The sequence below is a fragment of the Salvelinus sp. IW2-2015 genome, linkage group LG4q.1:29, assembly GCF_002910315.2.
Source record: "Salvelinus sp. IW2-2015 linkage group LG4q.1:29, ASM291031v2, whole genome shotgun sequence".
Taxonomy (NCBI): Eukaryota; Metazoa; Chordata; class Actinopteri; order Salmoniformes; family Salmonidae; genus Salvelinus; species Salvelinus sp. IW2-2015.
In genome coordinates, this window is record NC_036842.1 from 54,560,845 (window position 1) to 54,583,929 (window position 23,085).

The 23,085-nt window shown below is 41.2% G+C and overlaps 1 protein-coding gene across 1 annotated transcript in view; it reads left to right on the forward strand.

Moving 5' to 3' along the window:
* LOC111962168 (metabotropic glutamate receptor 8-like) overlaps positions 1-23,085 on the forward strand; it is a 246,947-nt gene that overhangs the window by 191,772 nt on the left and 32,090 nt on the right. Inside the window, exon 7 of the mRNA XM_023985041.2 lies at positions 9,464-9,664. Coding sequence (XP_023840809.2) covers positions 9,464-9,664 — 201 coding nt within the window. The remainder of the gene's footprint in view (positions 1-9,463; positions 9,665-23,085) is intronic.

The window sequence follows — 23,085 nt, forward strand, 5'->3', positions numbered from 1 at the left end:
AACGTGTCAACAAACACAAGCGAGATGATTGTGGGACTTCAGAAACAGCCAGAAGGAGCACCCCCTATCCACATCGACGGGTCAGTGTGGAGAAGCTGAAAGATTTAGTTCATAGGTTCTGGTTACACATCACGGACAAACGAATTGGTCCACCCACACAACAGGTTTGTGAAGAAGGCGCAGGCGCCTGCTTCTCAACCTCAGAGGCTGAAGGAACATTACGCTTGTCACACAAAGCCTCACAAACTTCTACAGATGCACCAATCGAGAGCTCCTGTCGGGCTGTATACCGCCTGTCGCAGAACCTGCTCCGCCCACAACCGTAGGCTCTCCAGATGGTAGTGAGGTCATGCAGAACCGCACACCGGGGGGCAAACTACCTTGCCCTCCGGACACCCACACCAACCCCGTATGTCAGAGGCCATACAAGATCATTCAAGGCAACAACCACCCAAAGCCACTGCCTGTTCACCCCGGCTATCATCCAGAAGGCGAGGTCAGTACAGGTGCATCAAAGCAGGGACGAGAGACTGAAAAAAGCTTCTATCTCAAGGCCATCAGACTGGTTAAACAGCCACCACTACATTTAGCGGCCGCTGCCAACATACTGACTTCAACTCCAGCACTTTAAAAATGGGAATTGATGGAATTATGTAAAAAATGTAACACTAGCCACTTTAACAATGCCACTTAATATATGTTTACATACCCTCATTCACCATCTCATATGTATATACTGTACTTCTATATCATCTACTGATCTTGCCACTTTATGTAATACATGTACCACTAGCATTCTAAACTATGCCACTTTATGTTTCATACCTACAGTACTCATCTCATATGTATATACGTTACTCTATACCATCTCTGCATCTTGCATGCGTTCTCGTACGCACCACTCATTCATATATCTTATGTAATATTCTTTATCCCTTTACACTTGTGTGTTGTGTTAAGGTAGTAGTTGTGGAATTGTTAGTTAGATTACTTGTGGTTATTATGCATTGTCGAACTCTAGAAGCACAAGCATTTCGCTACACTCGCATTAACATCTGCTAACCATGTGTATGTGACTAATAAAATTTGATTTGATTTGATTTGATTAGATTTATTGATGTCATCCAAATGAATATCGCCCCATCGCACTCACCCCGTCATCATTAAGTAATAAAAGAAGCTGGCCCACATCAAGGCCAGCATGCCAGGCACACTGGACCCACTAATTTGCCTACTGCTCCAACAGATCCACAGAAGATGCCATTTCCATCACTATTCACATGGCCCTAACACATCTGGACAAGGGGAACACCTATGTGAGAATGCTGGTCATTGACTACAGTTCAGTATCCAACACTATTGTTCCCTCCAAGCTCAGAGCCCTGCGCCTGGACACTACCCTCTGCAACTGGACCCTGGACTCCCTGACAGGAAGATCACAGGCTTTGAGGATTGGCAAAGCACCTCCTCCACACTAACTCTTAACATAGGGCCCCCCCAGGGGTGTGTACTCAGCCCTCTGCTGTACTCCCTGTTCACCCACAACTGTGTGGCTTTGCACTTTTCACGACATCAACTCCATCATCACATTTGCTGACGATTTCACAGTTGAAGGCTTGATAACCACAGTTGAAGGCCTGATAATGACGAGCCAGCCTATAGGGAGGAGTTAAGTAACTTGGCATTGTGTTGTCAGGACAACCTCTCCCTCATGGTCAGCAAAACAAAGAAGTTGATTGTTGTCTTCAATCAGCAGAGGGAACACACCCCGATCCACATCAACATGACTGAAGTAGAGAGTCAGCAGTTTTAAGTTCCTCAGCGTCCACATCACTGTTGACTTGACATGGACCGACAACACCACTGATATTGTCAAGAGGGCGCAACAGCACCTCTACTTCCTAAGGCAGCTGAAGAAATTCATGTCACAATGCAACATCAAGAGCGTCCTGAACAGGTACATCACGGCCTGGTATGGGAATTGTTCCATCCACGATCGCAAGGCCATCCAGCCGATGGTGAAGACGGCCCAGTACATCACTGGGGTCGTGTTCCCACCCATCCAGGACTACCATTTGAAACAGTGCCTGAGGGGCAGACGGTATCAGAGCAAGATGTCTGATACCAACAGGCTCAGAGATAGTTTCTATCTACAAGCCATCAGACTGCTGAACACTTGAACTGAACTGACCACCTGCACTGACTCTCCGCACCTTAGCACACATGCACTCACTCACGCAAACAACCACACAAACATATACACACATACATTCATGCGAGACATGATTCACAACTGCTGCAACCAGACTCTTATTTACTATTACTAATACTGAACGATTTAACCCTTTCCTGCTCGGAAAGTCAGGAAACCATTTTTTTACTGGACCATGACATTGGCGTGCATAAATGAGAATAACTAGCTGGTGTCAAACTTTACATGAAAACATGATACATATTTTAAAAGCTGAGAAACAGCTCTTTTACATGATATGACATACAATAGCACCACATCAAATTGTAATCAGCCAAGAAAAACCGCCTGCGAAAATGTGTATCTTATATGAAAATCAATGTTTTTCTCCCAAAAAACTGCCATTTACAAAAATGTCGAATGACGACAGAGAACAACTTGGAGCATATTGAGCCTCCTTTATTTTGTAAGAATTGATTATCTGAATTCAGAAGAGAAATATATTTTACTGTGAATGGGTTACGGATGTTTTAGTGACTAATGGTATTTTTGTCAAATTCTATGAAAAGTTCTGTAATGAGAAACTTCATCTGGATAGTATATTAAACACATATCTGGAACAAACAAAAAAATACAAATAGCATTTAGTCTAATATATATGATAAGGAAATATATAATTTTTATAAAACAAGAACTTTATTGAAAGAAGAATTTTAGGGGAATACATTGTCTCATTCAAACCTGAAAATTAAGACATTTAAAATCGCCATCATAACCATACAACATTCAAATCAAACTGAAATGACAAAATATGAAACAAATAAGGCATATAACAATTATTAGCTTTTACAACTACAATTTCTCCATTCAACTAGCATATAGTGTAAGTACAGACACTGGGAGACGAGAAGCAAGTACCGGGAGTGAACATTTAATGGATAACAGACAAGAAACAAATAATGACAACATCTGGACAGGGGAAAACATAACGACATGAATGCTGACACGGGGATCAAACCGAGGAACAAACAGATATAGGAGGAGCAATCAACAAAGTAATGGAGTCCAGGTGAGTCCAAAGAAGCGCTGGTGCGCGTAATGATGGTGACAAGTGTGCGTAATGATGGGCCGCCTGGTGCACTCGAGCGCCGATGAGGCATGGGAGCCCGACGAGCTGGCTGAGGCATGACGTGGTATGGGAACCTGATGAGCCGGCTGAGGCGTGGGAGCCCGACGAGCTGGCTGAGGCATGACGTGGGATGAGAGCCTGCTGAGCCAACCGAGGCAAGGAAACCTCTCAAGCCAGCTAAGACGTGGAAGCCCGACGAGCCAGCTGAGGTATTCCTGGTTCCCCCGGCAGCGGTAACCGGACCCAACGTCACCAACAAAAAACCTCCCTGATGCTTCAAATTGTGGTGTCAGCATTCTGTAAGGACAGACGTTGGGAGACGCGAAGCAAGTACAGGGAGTGAACATTTAATGGATAACAGACAAGAAACAAACAAGGATAGCGTCTGGACATGGGAAAACATAACGACATCAATGGTGACACGGGGATCAAATCGAGGAACAGACAGATATAGGAGGGACAATCAACAAAGAAATGGAGTCCAGGTGAGTCCAAAGAAGCGCTGGTGCGCGTAACGATGATGCCAGGTGTGAGTAATGATGGGCCGCCTGGCGCCCTCGAGCGCAAGAGAGGGGGAGCGAGAGCAGGCTTGACATATGGTCTATTACACAAAGAGTCGGGAACGGGAACATTTCCAAAAGCATTTTTTTTTTTTTTTACAGTCATTACAATATACAAGTCCTTAACATCCCCAATGCCATTAGAGTGAGGAATTAAACATAAAAGGAGGCTGGCACGCAGGATGTCTTTGATAAGAAAGGGAAAACCTGCAAGGGAGAAGGAACATGCAGGAAAGGAAAACATGCAAGAGAGGTAAAATTACTACTGAACGTCTGAGCTACATCTGAGTCCCTTTGCTAGTGCCTATTTCTGCAATGAGTCACACTCACTGGAGTGCCATAACCTAAACATGTTTGTTCATCTATGATGCAACATCATTTGCCCTAGCATTCAGCTGCCACACAAACCAACCAGGTCCTGTTCCCCTTTCTATCGTTCATGTAACACAGCCAACAATTTCTAGAGGGGTTCTGTGGACTGGGAATGTGCTGTGTAAAAAGATGAGCTTACAATTTTCACAGACAAAGGTGCCACATTCACACACATTTGGGACTGTACCAACAGTGGACTGATGAAAAAAAGATTGTTCCTTTTAGGCATCTCTGTGCAAGAGATTTGTTATGCGGTACGTTGGCTACCCCTCATACGTTTGAGGTTTTTACAAAATGGACATCACTGCATCTGCTTGGCGCATACAGGCAGTCCTCAGCTCGAGGGAAAAGTCTGTCAGGACTTCCTGGCTTCAGAGAGCATATCGGTGATACGGGAGTGGGCTATATCCCATAGTGAGATACCAAAACAAATATTTGAAAGAGATCTTAAGGTTACTAGCGCAACCCCGGTTCTCTGATAATAGTTAGGTATATCATCGCATTTCCCTGTTCGCAAGGAAGAAGGATATCCTTGAGAACAAGTCAGAGGGCGGGATGGTGGCAACTTTTATAGAGTGGGGTCCCCCACTAGTCGCCACACTTCCTGTCTGTCTACGACAGACGTTGTGTGATTGGAGTGTTTAGTAATCTGCCCCAGAAATGGGTATATCCCACAGTGAGATACCTCACTCTATTATCAGAGGACGCAAGTAAGTTAACCCCTCTTGAGTAATGAGAAATCATCTTTCATTGGTTTTTGATGAGAGACCCATCTTATATAATGCAGGCTTTTTTCATTTTCCAGTGTAATTTGCAAATGCCTTGAATTCCTCATACTTGTAGATTAGTACAAATTATTTAGGTGTTCTGAAGTAATATCCTCAAGGCAAACTAATGATTAGCAAACTTGGCCAGTGCAAGTACAGTATGTGCATACTGATTCCTATAAAAAACAAGTTATAGCACACCAAACCAGTTATGAATAAGAAAGTATGCATTTCTATATATTTAAAAAAAACTTAAATGCTTTTTGAAGAACAGCAAAAACAAGCAAAAATGAGCCCAGCAATAATCAGCTTGGCTATAGCCTATTAGCTATACAATTGTAATGTTATACCCCTGAAAGGAGGGAAATATGAGAAATTATTCACACTGATACGTAGCATCAGCAACTGTTCAGTCAGTTGTAATGATGAATTGCATAAACAAACTCTTTTCTCAAATTACATAGCATTCACATTTGTATTCCTAGGCATTTCTAATCAAGCTCCGCACAAACAGACATCAATGGAGCACATAGATGATCATATTATCGCATTCACATTAATTATTAGAATATTAGATACAATTCTGTATTAATATTATTGATGTAGTGGTAAAAAAGGTGGGTAATGAATAAGACGAACAACATAAACAAAAACGTATGAATTTGTTTTAACTATTTTGTTTGCATTGGGATTTAATTTTTATGTAGGCCTATAGGGAAGATACAGTAATATTTGAATAAGGCTTTACGCTAAGTAGTGTGTTAATTTAACACTTTTCCAGTGTCTATCAGTGTTGATTTAACACTCTCAGTGGTAACTATTTTTATTAATTATACCCTTTTTTTTACACAAAAATGTGTCTTATAAGTCAATGTCCCAGGCCATTTTTTGTGTAGATTCATGTACARTGCCTTAAGAAAGTATTCACACTCCTTAACTTTTTCCACATTTTATTGTTACAGCCTGAATTTAATATGGATTAAATTGAAAAGTTGTGGAATTATGTTTTTAGAAATGTTTACAAATTAAAAATGAAAATCTGCAATGTCTTGAGTCAATAAGTATTTAACTTAAGTTCAGCAGTAAAAACTTACTTAACAAGTCACATAATAATTTGCATGGACTGTGGATTTGTATGTGTGCATTAATAGTATTTAACATGATTTAAAATGACTACCCCATCTCTGTACCTCACACATAAAATGATCTTCAAGGTCCGTCAGTCGAGCAGTGAATATAGAGCACAGATTCAAAGACATGGGAGGTTTCCCAACGGTTCGCAAAGGGCACCTATTGGTAGATGGGTAACAAAAAAAAGCAGACATTGAATATCCATTGGAGCATGGTGCAGTTATTAATTACACTTTGGATGGTGTATCAATACACTCAGTCATGTCACATCTACTCCCGCTCCTCCTCTCCAGCATTCGACTTCACCGGTTTACCTAACCACCGGTCCTGGGAATCATCATTATGCGAACCTGGCTTTCATCATTATGCACACATGCGCTTCATCATCACGCACACCTGTTCTCCATTACCTCACTCATTACCTCCCCTTTATCTGGCACTCCCTTAGGTTCCTTCCCCAGGCAGTATTGTTTATGTTTGTTCATGCCTGGATGCTACTTGTGTAGGTCCATGGTCGTTGTTATATTAAACTTACCACCTGCTTCTTGACTTCCAGCATCTACGTTACAAGCCACTACAAAGATACAGGTGCCCTTGATAACTCCGTTGCCGGAGAGGAAGGAAACCACTCAGGGATTTTACCATGGGGCTAATAGGGATTTTAAAACAGAGTTTAATGGCAGTGACAATGTGTTAATGGCTGTGGCTGTGATAATTACCCAACAACATTGTAGGTACTTCACAATACTAACAGAAATTACAGAGTAAAAAGGAAGCCTGTACAGAATAAACATATTCCAAAAACATGGATCCTGTTTGTAAAAAGGCACTAAAGTAATACAAAAAAAAGCAAAGCGTGATGTTGGGGTAAATCCAACACAACAGATAACTGAGTACCACTCTTCATATTTCAAACATGGAAGTGGCTGCATCATATTAGGTGCATGCTTGTCATCGGTAAGGACTAAAGAGTTTTTTTTTKGGGGGGGGGGGGTAAAAAGAAATGGAATATTGCTAAGCACAGGCAAAATCCTAGAGGAAAACTTCAACCTGCTTTCCAACAGACACTGGGAGACAAATTCACCTTTCAGCAGGAAAATTACCTAAAACACATGGCCAGATATAGTTTACATATTCTAAGTTGACTGCTTTAAACAGCTTGGAAAATTCCAGAAAATTATGTCATGGCTTTAGAAGCTTCTGATAGGCTAATTGACATCATTTGAGTTATTTGGATGTGTACCTGTGGATTTATTTCAAGGCCGACTGTCAAAATCAGTGCCTCTGCTTGACATCATGGGAAAATCAAAAGAAATCAGCAAAGACCTCAGATTTTTTTTTTTACACTTCCACAAGTCTGGTTCATCCTTGGGAGCAATTTCCAAATGCCTGAAGGTACCACGTTCATCTGTACAAACAATAGTACGCAAGTATAAACACCATGGGACCACGCAGCCGTCATACCGCTCAGGAAGGAGGCGCGTTCTGTCTCCTAGAGATGAACGTACTTTGGTGCGAGAATTGCAAATCAATCCCAGAACAACAGCAAAGGACCTTGTGAAGATGCTGGAGGAAACAGGTACACAAGTATCTATATCCACAGTAAAACGAGTCCTATATCGACATAACCTGAAAGGCTGCTCAGCAAGGAAGAAGCCACTGCTCCAAAACCGCCATAAAAAAAGCCAGACTACGGTTTGCAACTGCAAATGGGGACAAAGATCGTACTTTTTGGAGAAATGTCCTCTGGTCTGATGAAACAAAAGTAGAACTGTTTGGTCATAATGACCATCGTTATGTTTCGAGGAAAAAGGGGGGAGCCTTGCAAGCCGAAGAACACCATCCCAACCATGAAGCACGGGGATGGCAGCATCATGTTGTGGGGGTGCTTTGCTGCAGGAGGGACTGGTGCACTTCACAAAATAGATGGCATTATGAGGAGGAAAATAATGTGGATATATTGAAGCAACATCTCAAGACATCAGTCAGGAAGTTAAAGCTTGGTCGCAAATGGGTCTTCCAAATGGGCAATGACCCCAAGCATACTTCCAAAGTTGTGGCAAAATGGATTTAAGGACAACAAAGTCAAGGTATTGGAGTGGCCATCACAAAGCCCTGACCTCAATCCCATAGAAAATTTGTGGGCAGAACTGAAAAAGCATGTACGAGCAAGGAGGCCTACAAACCTGACTCAGTTACACCAGCTCTGGCAAGAGGAATGGGCCAAAATTCACCCAACGTATTGTGGGAAGCTTGTGGAAGGCTACCCGAAACGTTTGACACAAGTTGACCCAACAATTTAAAGGCAATGCAACCAAATACTAATTGAGTGTATGTAAACTTCTGACCCACTGGGAATGTTATGAAAGAAATAAAAGCTGAAATAAACATTCTCTCTACTATTATTCTGACATTTCACATTCTTAAAATAAAGTGGTGATCCTAACTGACCTAAGACAGGTCATTTTTACTAGGATTAAATGTCAGGAATTGTGAAACTGAGTTTAAATGTATTTGGCAGAGGTGTATGTAAACTTCCGACTTCAACTGTTATAAGCGACTACCAGTTCTCCAGTCGCTTTTTGTTTGTTTGTGGAATGTCTGTGTACACGGCAGGTGTCGCGTGACATTTTTAAAATTGCTTTTTGTCCTGCATCTCGCAACCACACTGTCAGCAGCGTGTCTAGTTTTGCCTTTTTCTCTTGTGAGCTGACTACGAGTTTGGTTTAGTTTGTTTCACATCTCAGGCCACCAGCCTGTGCCGCTAGAGGGCGGAGTTAACCATTCGAGAGAGTGGTGAATGTGCTGCTAAAAGGCAAATTTGTGCGGCAAATCCGGAGGACGCAAGCGAACATAGATAATCACTGTTCATGATTCCACTCATTGGCAAAGAGGCAGGTGCTATTAGAACTCAGTCAGGTCAAGAATTTAAGCATTCTGAACTTTGATCAATGCTGGAGCAATATTTAAATGTATTTCATTTTCTTATTGTGTACAAAACACATATTTTAATTATTTATACGATTGTTCCAATTAGAACAAATTATGGAGGTTGGTTTTATGGCCGTGGTCAGATGTACTGTATGTGTTGTGAGATGTTGTTTTCCATTGTGAGATGTAATCGTTTACACAAGGACTTTGTGAAAAAGTCAGGGATATTCATATTGAGTAGATCACGAACGTGAGTCTTAAGTATTGATTGCCTTACTCTTCAATTTACACCTCCTAGGTGTACATGTGCGAATACTTGGGAATTGACAGTCAACAACATGACAGTGGAATTTATGTTGGTGGTTTTTCTCCTCTTGTCCAGGACTGGAGAAGGTGGGTCGTGACTCAACCTATGAACAGGAGGGGAAGGTACAGTTTGTGATGGACGCGGTTTATGCCATGGCCCACGCCCTACACCGCATGCACCGTGAGCTCTGCTCAGGGAACACAGGCCTGTGCCCACGCATGCACAACATTGATGGCAAGGAACTACTGACCTTCATCCGGGCAGTACACTTCAATGGTAAGGACTCTTTTCAACATCATCATAATACCTCCCCAGCCATTTGTATGTCATACACTTGTTCAACTATTTAATTTCAGTTTTTCAACTTTTTAAACACTTTATAATTCTCTCCACATTTAACTCTCTCCGCATTTCCATTATTGTCCTCCTTTGTTTCCACTTCTTCGTTGTTATGCAGTACCTCCATAGCCCCTTCTTCGATATGACTGCAATTCCTCTTCCTTAAGCACCCACTCATGAATTTATTTCTTAGCCTTGACCTCTTAATTTCTGTAATAACATACACTTTCCTTCTCTGTTCTTCTCTCTTCACCCTCCACCTAACTCCCCCGTTCCTCTCTTTTTCTGTCTGTCACTCTTTTTTAACCCACCTTCCGATCAGTTCATCTTTCTCTACCCCTTTCATCCTCCTCTTCCTCACTCCTTACTTTCCATACAGTATCTTCTATTACTGACTAATGTGTTTGCTCCTTTACTTTCTCATCTTGGGTGTAGATAGATGAGGGATGTTTTTTTTAAATCCATTTTAGAATCAGGCTGCCATGTAATGATACTTTCCGAATGCACTGTATATATAAATTCCAGTCATACTTGATCAAAAACCTTTTCAATGTCAGACATGGTTTTCCAGATTTTTCATAGTGTTATATTGTTTCCAGCACTTATAGTATCTCCAATGTATTGTCCATTTAAAAATCCTGTCTGATTAGGATGAATAATATCTGACAATACCTCTTTAATTCTATGCGCTATGCATTTTGCTAGAATTTTTGCATCACAACACTGAAGTGTAAGGCCTTTTTTTTTTTTATGGACTGGAGCTTTATATTCACCACGTGGGTCCTGCTTCAGTAATAATGAAATCAGACCTTCTTGTTGAGTATCTGATAATCTACCATTTTATAGGAGTGGTTATAACATGCTAATAACGGTCCTCTGAGTACATCAAAAAAGGTTTGGTATACCTCCACTGTTATGCCATCCAGCCCTGGAGTTTTCCCAGACATAAATGCTTCAATTGCATCAAGAGGTTAATCCTCTGTAATTTGCACGTCACATGAGTCTTTCTGTACAGCTGTTCATTTGACATTATTAAAAGAAAAAAACGGTGCTGCTACTCTCTGTTTATCATATATGCATAGTCACTTTAACTATACATTCATGGACATACTACCTCAATTAGACCGACCAACCAGTACCCCCCGCACATTGGCTAACCGGGCTATCGGCATTGTGTCCTGCCACCCACCATCCGCCAACCCCTCTTTTACGCTACTGCTACTCTCTGTTTATCATATATGCATAGTCACTTTAACCATATCTACATGTACATACTACCTCAATCAGCACGACTAACCGGTGCCTGTATATAGCCTCGCTGTCACGTTCTGACCATAGTTCTTTTGTATTTTCTTTGTTTTAGTATGGTCAGGGTGTGAGTTGGGTGGGTTATCTATGTTTTGTGTTTCTATGCTGGGTTTGTCGTTTGGCCTGATATGGTTCTCAATCAGAGGCAGGTGTTAGTCATTGTCTCTGATTGGGAACCATATTTAGGGAGCCTGTTTTTGTATTGTGGTTTGTGGATGATTGTTCCTGTTCATGTGTTCCTATGTTTAGTGTTCACTATTTTGGGACTGTTGCATCTTTGTTTATTTTGTTCAGTTTATTGTTTTCGTTCTTGTTGAAAAGTATTCGAATAAATATGAATACTCACCACGCTGCGTATTGGTCCGACATTTCCTACTCCTCAGATGAGGAGGACGAAGACTATCGTTACACTCGCTACTGTTATAGCCTCGCTACTGTATATAGCCTCACTACTGTTATTTTCACTGTCTTTTTACTGTTGTTTTTATTTCTTTACTTACCTATTGTTCACCTAATACCTTTTTTGGGGGGAAATTGCACTATTGGTTAGAGCCTGTAAGTAAGCATTTCTCTGTAAGGTCTACACCTGTTGTATTCGGCGCACGTGACAAACTTTGATTTGATTTGAAAAATCCTTACAATTAACTTTGGTTAGTGGAGATGGAGGACACTGAATGTCACGTGTGCTCCCTCTCCGGCCTCTAGGTCACCAGGCTGCTCGTTATGGCGAACACCCGTCACCATCGTTACGCGCACCTGCTTGTCATCAGATTCACCTGGACTCCATCACCTCCTTGACTACCTGCACTATATATGTCACTCCCTTTGGTTTCTTCCCCAGGCGTCATTATTTCTGTTTTATGTCTGTTTGCTGTTTGAGTTTCTTGTTTTGTATTGTGTTCCGTTTATTTATTAAAACACTCACTCCCTGAACTTGCTTCAGCGTACATCGTTACAGGATAACGCCTCACCAAAGGGAGGTGCATTAGCATTAGGAGGTGTTTTACATTTCTTTGTGTTGGAGGTGATTTCGGGTCTGGGTATCCGAACCGGAGCTACCTGGGAGGCCTCAGCTGGTTTGTCGAGTTCCCCTCCCTCAGCGGGCTCGACGGGTTTCCATGCCTCAGCGGGATCGACAGGCTGCCATGCCTCAGCGGGCTCGACAGGCTCCCTTGCCTCAGCTGGTGAACAGGTTCCCGTGCCTCGACTGAGGCTACCGGGGAGGTCTCAGCCGGCTCATCAGGCTCTCACGCCTCAGCCGGTTCATCAGGTTTCTGCACCTCAGTGGAAGCAACTGGTACGCTCCGGATCCCCGGGATCGTCCCTTTGATTGGCGTCCTGCGGCTGGAGCCGAACGCGCCGGGGAGGGGGTACCATCACGTATGCTCTCTTTCCGGCGCTCTAGGTCACCATGCTCCTGCGTCTCAGCCGGACTGACAGGTTTCCCGTGCCTCAGCAGAGGTGACCGGTCCGCTCCTGATGCCCTGGGATCGTCATTTTGGTCGGTGTCATGCGGCTGGAGCCGCATATCGGGGCGGGGCTAATGTCACGTGTTCTCCCTCTCCGGCCTCTAGGTCACCAGAATGCTCGTTATGGCGCACACCTGTCACCGTCATTACATGCACCTGCGCGTCATTAGACTTACTTGGACTCCATCACCTCCTTGATTACCTTCCCTATATATGTCACTCCCTTTGGTTCCTTCCCCAGGCGTCATTGTTTCTGTTTCAGTTTCATATCTGTTTGTTGTTCGAGTTTCTTGTTTTGTATTATGTTCCATTTATTTATTAAAACACTCACTCCATGAACTTGCTTCCCGGCTCTCAGCACACATCGTTACACTGAAATAAAAACAAACGCTGAAAGTACTTTGCTTCCTCTTTCAAAATATGTTTTGGTGACTGTCATTTCTAAGAAATGTCTATATTAAAGATAAAAAATAAATAACTTGTTGCCTTTTTCCCCATATTCCATCCAGTTCACTTTATTTTTATATTAACTGGCTGGTTCAAGCCCTGAATGCTGATTGGCTGACAGCCATGGTATATCAGACCGTATACCATGGGTATGACAAAACGTTTATTTTTCCTGCTCTAATTACATTGTTAACCAGTTTATAATAGCAATAAGGCACCTCGGGGGTTTGTGATATATGGCCAATATACCACGGCTAAGGGCTGTGTCCAGACACGATGCAACGCTTGATCTTTCTTGACTAAGTTTGTTTTTCCTTTAACATATTCTGTGCCTCTATGGTACGGTTTTTATTTTTATCTATCTGTACTTAGTCCTTCTATTTCCTTTGTTAATATGAATTATTTTGACCTAAATTGCTGAAGATGATTATTGAATTGCATGGCCTATAAAGGCACATGTCTCATACGATAAGGAGATATGCTGTACCTATATTATGTCGGGGGAAAAGTCAGTTATGAATTTTTCTGTTCTGGTTAAAAACATGTTGTCATCCAATAGGCTTTGATTAAATTTCTAATATCCTCGCCAACGTGGAAATTCTGTAAAAGTAATGTATATGCCAATTATTTGATGGTCTGACCACTTTCTGTCCCCTATCAACACTTTTTAAAACTTTTGGTGCCAGAGAAAATGACATAAGAAAGTAGTCAAGACGATTAGAATGATTGAACCTCCGCCATGTATATCTCACTAGGTCAGGATATTTAATCATCCATATATCCAAGTTCCAATATATCCATGATATTCATGATTTAACACATATGGACTCATGTAGTAACCAAAAAAGTGTTAAACAAATCAAAATATATTTTAGATTTTTCAAAGTAGCCACACTTTGCCTTTATGACAGCTTTTAACACTCCTGGCATTCTTTCAACCAGCTTCACCTGGAATGCTTTCCAACAGTCTTGACGGAGTTCCCACATATGCTGAGCACTTGTTGGTTGCTTTTCCTTCACTCTGCGGTCCAACTCATCCCAAACCATCTCAATTGGGTTGAGGTCAGGTGATTGTGGAGGCCAGGTCATCTGATGCAGCACTCCGTCACTCTCATTCCTGGTCAAATAGCCCTTACACAGCCTGGAGGTGTGTTGGGTCATTGTCCTGTTGAAAAACAAATGATATTCCCACTAAGCGCAAACCAGATGGGATGACGTATCACTGCAGAATGCTGTGGTAGCCATGCTGGTTAAGTGTGCCTTGAATTCCCCGAGCCCAACTCAAGAGAAGACTTGATGTGCGAATGCATATACAGTTTTAGCTGTTTGAGAAGGCATGCAAAATTGAGCAAGAATGGGGAGATTTTATAAACCAATGTCAAGTCCTAGCTGATGGAGCTCCCGTTACAACCCACCCCCACCCTGAAACATACACACTCTGGTCCCCCATTGTGAACATTTTCCCAAGCATCTCTGTGCAGTCAGACCTTTTGATTATTTTGTGCCACCAGGGCCACAATAATTTGCCCCTTCTCTAATTGTCAGAGTGTGAGCCCTATCCCCATGGGTCACTGCAGCTAGTGTTGCCAGCACTGCCACTACCTGGGTGGGTGTACTCCACCGGAATTCCCACCGGCTTGGTACGAGGTCATCAAGGTTCTCATTAGCAGCTTCGAGAAACTCCTTGTATATTATGCTCACCCATCTGGGGGCTTTGGCTTTGTAGGACGAACCCTGCCAGGCAGGCTCAGACTCTTGAGCGGGCAGTGCTGCTTTAGTGGGTCTGTGTCCACGTTTATCTCTCTGTCTTGGCTGTGTTTGGGCTACTTGCAGTAGGCCTATAAAAAGGACTTATCATTAGGGTGTGGGTCACTTAGGTGGGTGTCTAGGGTATAAGGTTGGGGACCGTTCCATCATGATTTGACAATAAATAAATGAATAATATTTATAATTCATTTTAAAATGTATATCGCATATCTCTGACATTTGCAACCATTTTCTTTTTCATTCACTTAACTCCACACTTCCAAACACAAAAACGCACACCCCAACTTCCACCATAATACACCATCACATACCCACATGCTGTGCCTTCTATGTCCTCTGTTTGCTGTGTTTTTAACCCTACTATGTTGATTACTACCTCATTTCCAGTTTGAAGTACTTCTGTGTTCCATTTCCTTATATTTGAAGATGTATCATTTCAATAATTATCCTTTCTTCTAATGCTCTCTTTTATACATGTATGCATACTATGAATAGAAAGTAAAATACAAATTATTTTACAACATTCCGTATCTTGAATGGTATAGTGTAGTTGTAGTTTATTTATTTATTTTGTTATTTTTCTTCCCAATCTTCGTCTCATCGCTGCAACTCCCCAATGGGCTTGGGAGGCGAAGGTCGAGTCATGCCTTAGACCGCTGTGCCACTCGGGAGGCCCCTGTAGTTTTTCTCATTATAAATTGTTGTATTTTAATGTATTTTATTTCAATCCCTACCATGGACAGTATTGGGTGTTCCATTATTCGACTCGATTATTCGACTCGACATTGTATTATTTACAAGGTACTTATTGTTTGTAAGCTAAGAACACACTCTGTTGCCATTACTTAATACTACATAGTTACTGGATTATACAGTAACTATTGGGCAGGTAGGAATGGCTTTCTCCTGCTATTGTGTTTTTGTCACGTGTGCTAGATTGTTGATTCACAGGTACAACTCAGATACAGTCGTCTATATGTCCCTGTTATCTTTCCAGCTTGGAACACATGCAGAGCTGAAGACAGCGCCTGTTCAGTGGTGTGAGATAACAGTGTGATTCATTTAATGTTGGCCCAGTACTTTTGTAATTCTACACCAAAGTACCTATTAAATGGGTTTGATGAGAGGCTAGATAAAGCCGGTACACCTTCATCTCTTGCCTATTATTTCTACATAGATTTTCAAGGTTGATATCCTTTTCCAAGCGTGTGGTGAGATGGACTTGCTTAGATAAAGGTAGAAAGAAATAATACACACTTTGCATATCTCCCCATGCTCTGACTCTGTGGAAGCGAAGGTTTTGAAATGGATTTCTTTATACTCGTAGTGCTGAATGAGTCAGTTATTTAATCTATGTGCACTATTCAACCCTAGCCAACTGTCTGTATTTTACTGTAGACACACATACAAAGGTAGAAAGACTTTAAAAAAAAATTCAAGAATGTGGCCCATCCTTTCAGCACAAAGGCCCTACCTCCAATTTGGGAATATTTCTCAGTCCTTAAACTAAGACCAGACTGTGTTGTATCCTGTTAGGCACGCTTTGCCTTGATCTGCCTCAAAATTGTAATAACTCAGTCGGGAAAGTTTCTATATATCTCCAAGTGGCTCTCCTTCCAGCTCCCTACCTGAGAGGGAAAGGCAGATTTGAATAATTCTGTTATCTTCTTCTCAGGCAATGGGCTAGGGAACGATATGGGGCGGGAAAATAGGCATGCTCACTAGCTTTTCATGGCAAACATGCAGAACTAGTAAAGCTTCAGTAGATTTTTTAACAATCTTCAAACCTTGAAGGGATTCATATCTCTGCCAAGCTTGATGAATGTGGAACTGTACTGTGTTATTTTAGGGGAAAAAACATTGAATTAGCAATGAATATGACCGCAGGGCTGAAATTGCAAGTCTGTGTTCAGTCAAACCCACGTTACTGCTGCGTTGAATGATGAAACACTATCTTTTGTGTGTGCCTTGATCATTAAATTAAATGAGAAGTAGGGAAACAAAAAGAGGAAAAAGTGATGTTTGCTTGCATTTTCAATTCTACGTGTAGGATGAATGTTTTGCCGGAGAATCTTTTAATAAATAATGCAGATTGATAAATTCAAGAGAAGAGGGGAAAGGGATGTGGGAATACAGTGTGTGTGTTTGTGTGTGCTACTCTTGATTGAGCCTGCAGGGGTGCCTAAGTGTATGAAATACATAAAATATTCCAGGAGGAAGCCTTTGGGTATTTTATAGTCTGTATCTGTCTATCTGTTCCTGGCTGTGTATTCCATGCTTAATTTAGCCTATATGAGTGCCATATGAACACACACACACACACACACACATCACATATGAGCGTCAGAGTTTTTTTCCCACACTGGTTTTCTGTGAGCAGAGCATGAGGGTTACCCATAATCAGAGTTTGAAATGTACCAAATCAGACTTCCAAGCAACACTTTGACAGTGACTTTGACTATAGCCAGAGGCTAATTGCTAACCCAACAACTTTCCTTTTGCATACGCTTATTTTTTAGATTAGCATTGAGAGGCTAATAGAGAATGAGCATACAAGACAATTTGTTTCTAATGCTAACATGTACTATTATAAAACAAACGGAATATAATGGCTTTTGTTCCTTGTTTTGAACATGACTACTAGAGAAAATAAAAAAAAGAATAGCCATCAGGGTAATTTATTGCATTAGTTTACATGAATTTGAACTAAAGGGTGATAGAAGTCAATTTGCAGTTTTGGTGCATTTTGCTTTATCACATTATTCATGCTTTCCTTTGGAAAAACGAACAAACAAACAAATTGCTAACCCTATGGAGCATGCTGCAGAATGAACAACACATTTCCTCTCCCACCCCTGAGCCCTCTGTGTAACCAAGGCATAATCAATAGTGGGGGATTCATTCAATAAGCTAGAAATCTCCCACTGTTTTTTCTCATGCCTAATGCCCGCTGCCTGTCAATGTTCTAAAGAATGTTGCTTCAGTCTGGGATCTATTAAATCACAATCTGTGAATTAATAGAACATTAAGCCTCTTGGCAATGACTACTCTCACCTTATTTGCTGACAGCAGGGCTGGCATTAGATACATGACACTGTTGGCACTTTAAACAGGGAATTTGTAGCTGATAATATACAGGTATCTGCCAAAATTAAGGAAACACCAACATAAAGTGTCTTAATATGGCATTGGCCCCCCACGAGCTAGAAACAACTTCAATGCACCTTGGCATAGATTCTACAAGTGTCTGAAACTCTATCGGAGGGATGCAACACMATTTTTCCACAAGAAATTTCATAATTCATTTTTTTTGTAGATGGAAAAGCTGTCTCAGGTGCCGCTCCAGAACGTCCCAGAAGTGTTCAGTTGGGTTGAGATTTGGTGAATGAGGTGAATGAGGTGGCCATGGCATATGGTTTACATCATTTTCATGCTCATCAAACCATTCAGTGACCAGACCAGCCATGTGGATGGGGGCATTGTCATCCTATGGGGGCATTGCCATGGCAGCCAAAATAATGGCCTGCCGAGCATTTTTATACAAGACCCTAAGCATGATGGGATTTTAATTGCTTAATTTACTCAGGAACCACACCTGTGTGGAAGCACCTGCTTTCAATATACTTTGTATCCCTCATTTTCTCGTGTTTCCATTATTTTGGGAACACTTGAAAACACTTTTTTCACCCATTATTTTGTATATATTGTATATATATATATTTTTTTTTTTTTTATTTTTTTTATTTGACCTTTATTTAACCAGGTAGGCAAATTGAGAACACGTTCTCATTTACAATTGCGACCTGGCCAAGATAAAGCAAAGCAGTTCGACACATACAACAACACCATAGGAAGCAAGCTTAAGAACCATGAGTTCAATCTTTGAAATAAGCAAGAGTTAATCTGCCAAAATGTAAACAAAATATTATGCAGACATAATTATTATGATGTTAGAAGATCTAGTTAAATAAAGGTTAAATGAAAAAATAACAACTACATGAAGTTGCTGTCAGCAGCAGCCAAAAGAGAGATCCTCTGCCTCTAATACTTCTGGGTTTACAGCCAGACTGAGCAATCAGAGATAGTGTGTTTAAAAGTAATGTAATGATTAACTAGGCTATTGAATCACCAAGACTTATCATACGTATTTATTCTAAATAATTAATACATACCTCCTCTCAGTCAGCAACAGTCTTCTATGGCTTCATTAGACATAGTCCCTCAATTGACTACACACTGAAATACTGAAATAAAAGTAACAATTAGCTAATTGCCAATGTTAGGCTGGGCTGTAGATCTATTTGGCATATCCCATAATTATTTTTTTTTTTACTAGCTAGCCAGCCAACTCTTTTAAATAAAGTGCAAAAAAAAGAGCCTAGCTTTAGCCTAGCTAGCTTACAAACGTGCTCAAATATTCGAATAATGTTTAAATTGTTTTTTATCTAGCCTGCACTTTGGCTTCATATATTTGAATTAATTCATCAACTTTCCTTACCTTAATACATTGAAAAATAATGTGGTTATTGGTAGGCTACTTGCAAGTTGGTTCAACCACCATCTTGTATCTTAATGCTGGAATGGCAGTAGGTTTTGACTCGAATGGCAGTTACATTTGGAATTGAACAAAAGGTTATTTTTATCTAAGGGTGCATTCGTCAAATTTCAATCTGGAGTGCCAGAGAGCGCTCAGAGTGCCCTCTGGGCATTTGTAAATTCAGAGCATTGTCAGTTCTTAAATTCAGAGCATTTCGCTCTCGGAGCATTCACTGGACGCCTGGCTGAGGAGTAGGGTTGGTCCGAGCGTTCTGGCTTCACAACGGCAGTCAAGCACCCAAGCTAACTGGCTAATGTTGGCTAGTTCCTAGCTACTTCCAGACACAATGAGATAACACTCACTCTGACCATTTTAACTCACCCTACCAGAGTGGATAGGCTGTTTCATGTTATCCAGAGCGTTTAGTGACTATAAATGCTGCTTGGCAACAATTTAATAAAGTGTTTTTGCCAACGTTTACTGACACCGTCATTTCAACTGGTGTTGAGCCTTCCATAATTCGTCAGTTTTTCTGCGCTCTGGCACACTCAGACGAGAGGTGCTCTGAATCGGAGTAGATAGCCAGAGTGAATGCTTTTATTAAACACATTATTTCCTCTTGCTTCTAGCAAACATTTACTTTGCAACAGCACAGGTTTGTATGAACCTTGCTGTTTGCCATTCAGACTTGGCAACAATGTTGCAAAATAGGAATTTGATCATCCGCCTGCCATAGAGAGTAATGGTGTTATTCATATAATTCCATTAATATAAATGTAAACAGCTGTAACAAATTTAAAAGGGAATGTTAGCTGTCATTTCAGAGTTTGATGTGACTGAGTTTAGCTTTGTTAGCTGTCTGTTTTCTAAAATCGATTCCCATAGACACGGGGTAGGGATAGAAACTCTCAAGGTTCTTTAGGTACTTGTTAAAATAATATAACTTTTTTTTAGTAAAATCGTCTATTTAATCTCATCCAAAGTACAACAAAGGTTCTAATAGAACCGCCAAAGACACCTTTTTTCTAAGATTGTAGTTTTATACATACCTGGACCTTCTGCGTTATATGGATGGTCAAGTGCTGCAAAGAGGACATAAAGCATTTTACGGTTGGCCAGAACAGAGCTGCATGCGGCTGGCCTTAAATTGTACACAGAGGCTAATATCAAGAACATGCCCCATGCAATCTCTCCTGGCTCAAAGTAGATGGAGAGATTGACCTGCAACAACTGAAATGTTGAAAGCACAGAACTTTGTCTGTTCAAACAGCTAACAGACACCAGCTCAGGAACCAATACGTACCCGCAAGACATGGCCACCAGGGGTCTCTTCACAGTCCCTAAGTCCAGAAAGAGAGCTGGGAAAACCGCACAGTATTACATAGAGCCATGGCCACATGGAAACTCTCTCCACATCAAGGTACGTCAAGCTAGCTGTAAAATGCTAATAAAAAAGCACATTAAATTAGACACAGACATTGTAATACTGTATTGTTGGTAATATGTACATTTTATATCGTACATTTTGTAAGGTAGAAGGCGGTGTACATTTTTTATGTGCACAATGTCTTGTGTGATGTTAATTGTTTTATTGTATGATGTTGACTATTTTTGTTGTTGTTTGTGGATGTTTTGTTCATGTTGGACCCAGGAAGAGTAGGGGCTGCCTTGGCGCGAGCTATATAGGATCCTTAATAAATACAATACTCAAATATGACAGGCACAAGGTTGCCCGTGCCACTCAATCCATCGAGAAATATTTGGGATTATCAACCAGGATTTTGCTTGGGGGATCTGGATCCTGAGCGATGGTGCGGTGATTCATCGCTGTGGCAAGATGCGATTTTCCATGCATTTATTCATGTTGTAAGAAAGTAGGGGCTTGGATATAATCAAAAATGTGCGCCCAACTGCCCTAATGCATAAAATTACAGAGGGTATCTGCTCTTTTAATTAGCAATATGCTGTTGCTCTGGATTTAGTTTCTAAGAAGGAATCTACTTGAGGTTGCGCTGGGTAATTGGAGCTTGAGTGTGGGTGCAACGCTGTGGATTATGTCTGGGGATTGGTTTCAATCAACGCAATGCGCCCAATCCACCTAATCATCTATGTAAGAGCCCGAGTCGCCCTATATAAGAATACTGTAGTCACATTTTGTTCAAGTTACAGTTCAAGGGGCTGATTTGCAGTGCGACGCAGTTAGGAATGAGGATGCCTGCTGGGTTTTTTTTTTTTTAAACGGGACTATTATGAGTCATTGTTTACGTCAAGGTGGTTCCATTCTGCAACACCACTTGAACACATGGAACAGAATGCACAGGTCGAGATCGTTATTAGTTGCGAGATATTTTGATGTAAACTTTATATATGAATGTATTATCATGTCAAATGCAGTGTACTACAAGGCTAAAGCTAATTGTTGCTGGTTAATCAGTCAGTCTAAATGTTTACACTAAGTCAATGTTACATTCACTTAGAAATGTCTTGTTTTGAAAAAAAAAGCAAAAATCAATTTGCCATAAAATAGCAACCAAATTGATCAGAAATACAGTGTAGACATTGCTAATGTTGTAAATGACTTATTGTAGCTGGAAACAGCAGATTTTTTAATAATGGAATATGTAGCTATAGGGCGTACCCAGAGGCCCATTATCAGCTAACCATCCACTGCTTGTGTTCCACTGGCACGTTGCGTTAGCTAATCCAGGTTTATCATTTTGAAAAGAATTTGAAAAACCCTTTTTGCAATTATGTTATCAGCAGCTGAAATCTGTTGTCTGCATTAAAGAAAAGCCAATAAAACTGCCGCTTCTTTTGACTAGTTGAGTATGTGGAGGCATCAAGCATCTGTGTGTTCGATTACAGGCTAAAAATGTCAGAAAAGAAATAAACCTTTCTTCTGGAACTCCGTCAGTCTATTCTTGGTTCTGAGAAATGAAGGCTATTCCATTGCGAGAAATTGCCAAGAAACTGACGACTCGTACAACGCTGCGTACTTACTCCCCTTCACAGAACAGCGCTAAAACCTGGCTCTAACCAGAATAGAAAGAGGAGTGGGAGGCCTCCGGTGAACAACTTGAGCAAGAGGACGGAAGTTATGTTAAGAGTGTCTAGTTTCGAGAAACGGATCGTCTCAATGTCCTCACTGGCTAGCTTCGATTAAATAGTAACATAGTCAAAACACCAAGTCTCAACATCTAATCAGTGAGGAGGCGACTCGGGTATGCTGGCCTTCTAGGGCAGGAATTCCCTTCAGTGTCTGTGTTTTTTTGCCCATCTTAAATCTTTTCTTTTTAATTGGTCAGTTCTGCGATATGGGCTTTTTCTTTTGCCACTCAGAGCTTGTGGTCTGCAGTGGAAAGGGCAGCTAGGATGTGCTATGCATGGCCATACAAATCTAGAGAGTAATTTTTCCTGTTTAATGTTGGGCTTCTCTCTGCCAAGCCGGCTGCAGACAGCAAAGGAAAGTGGTGATAGTGTGTGCAGCGGCCAGAAGTGTGGTGACTGGAATTAATTTATCAGTAGACGATGACCAGGAAGCGAAACATCTGGCACAGCGCTGTGGGTGCTGTTTTGGAGACGAGTCACGAATCTTCTTACTTCAGGCCCAATCGTACTCCAACTTCTGCTCTATTGCACATGTAACAATACATGGCTTTCTGGATGCATATTTTTTAATAATGGCTCTCCTCTTGCCTTCCCAACTGTCGTTGGATTTGTGCAGGTTTTAAGGACCCAAGGTGGTATGTGAGACATTACTGTAAGAGCAGGTCATCTGAGAGACAAGATAGCAAACTTGAAAGTGAATTTTGGAACTTGGAGTGTAGATT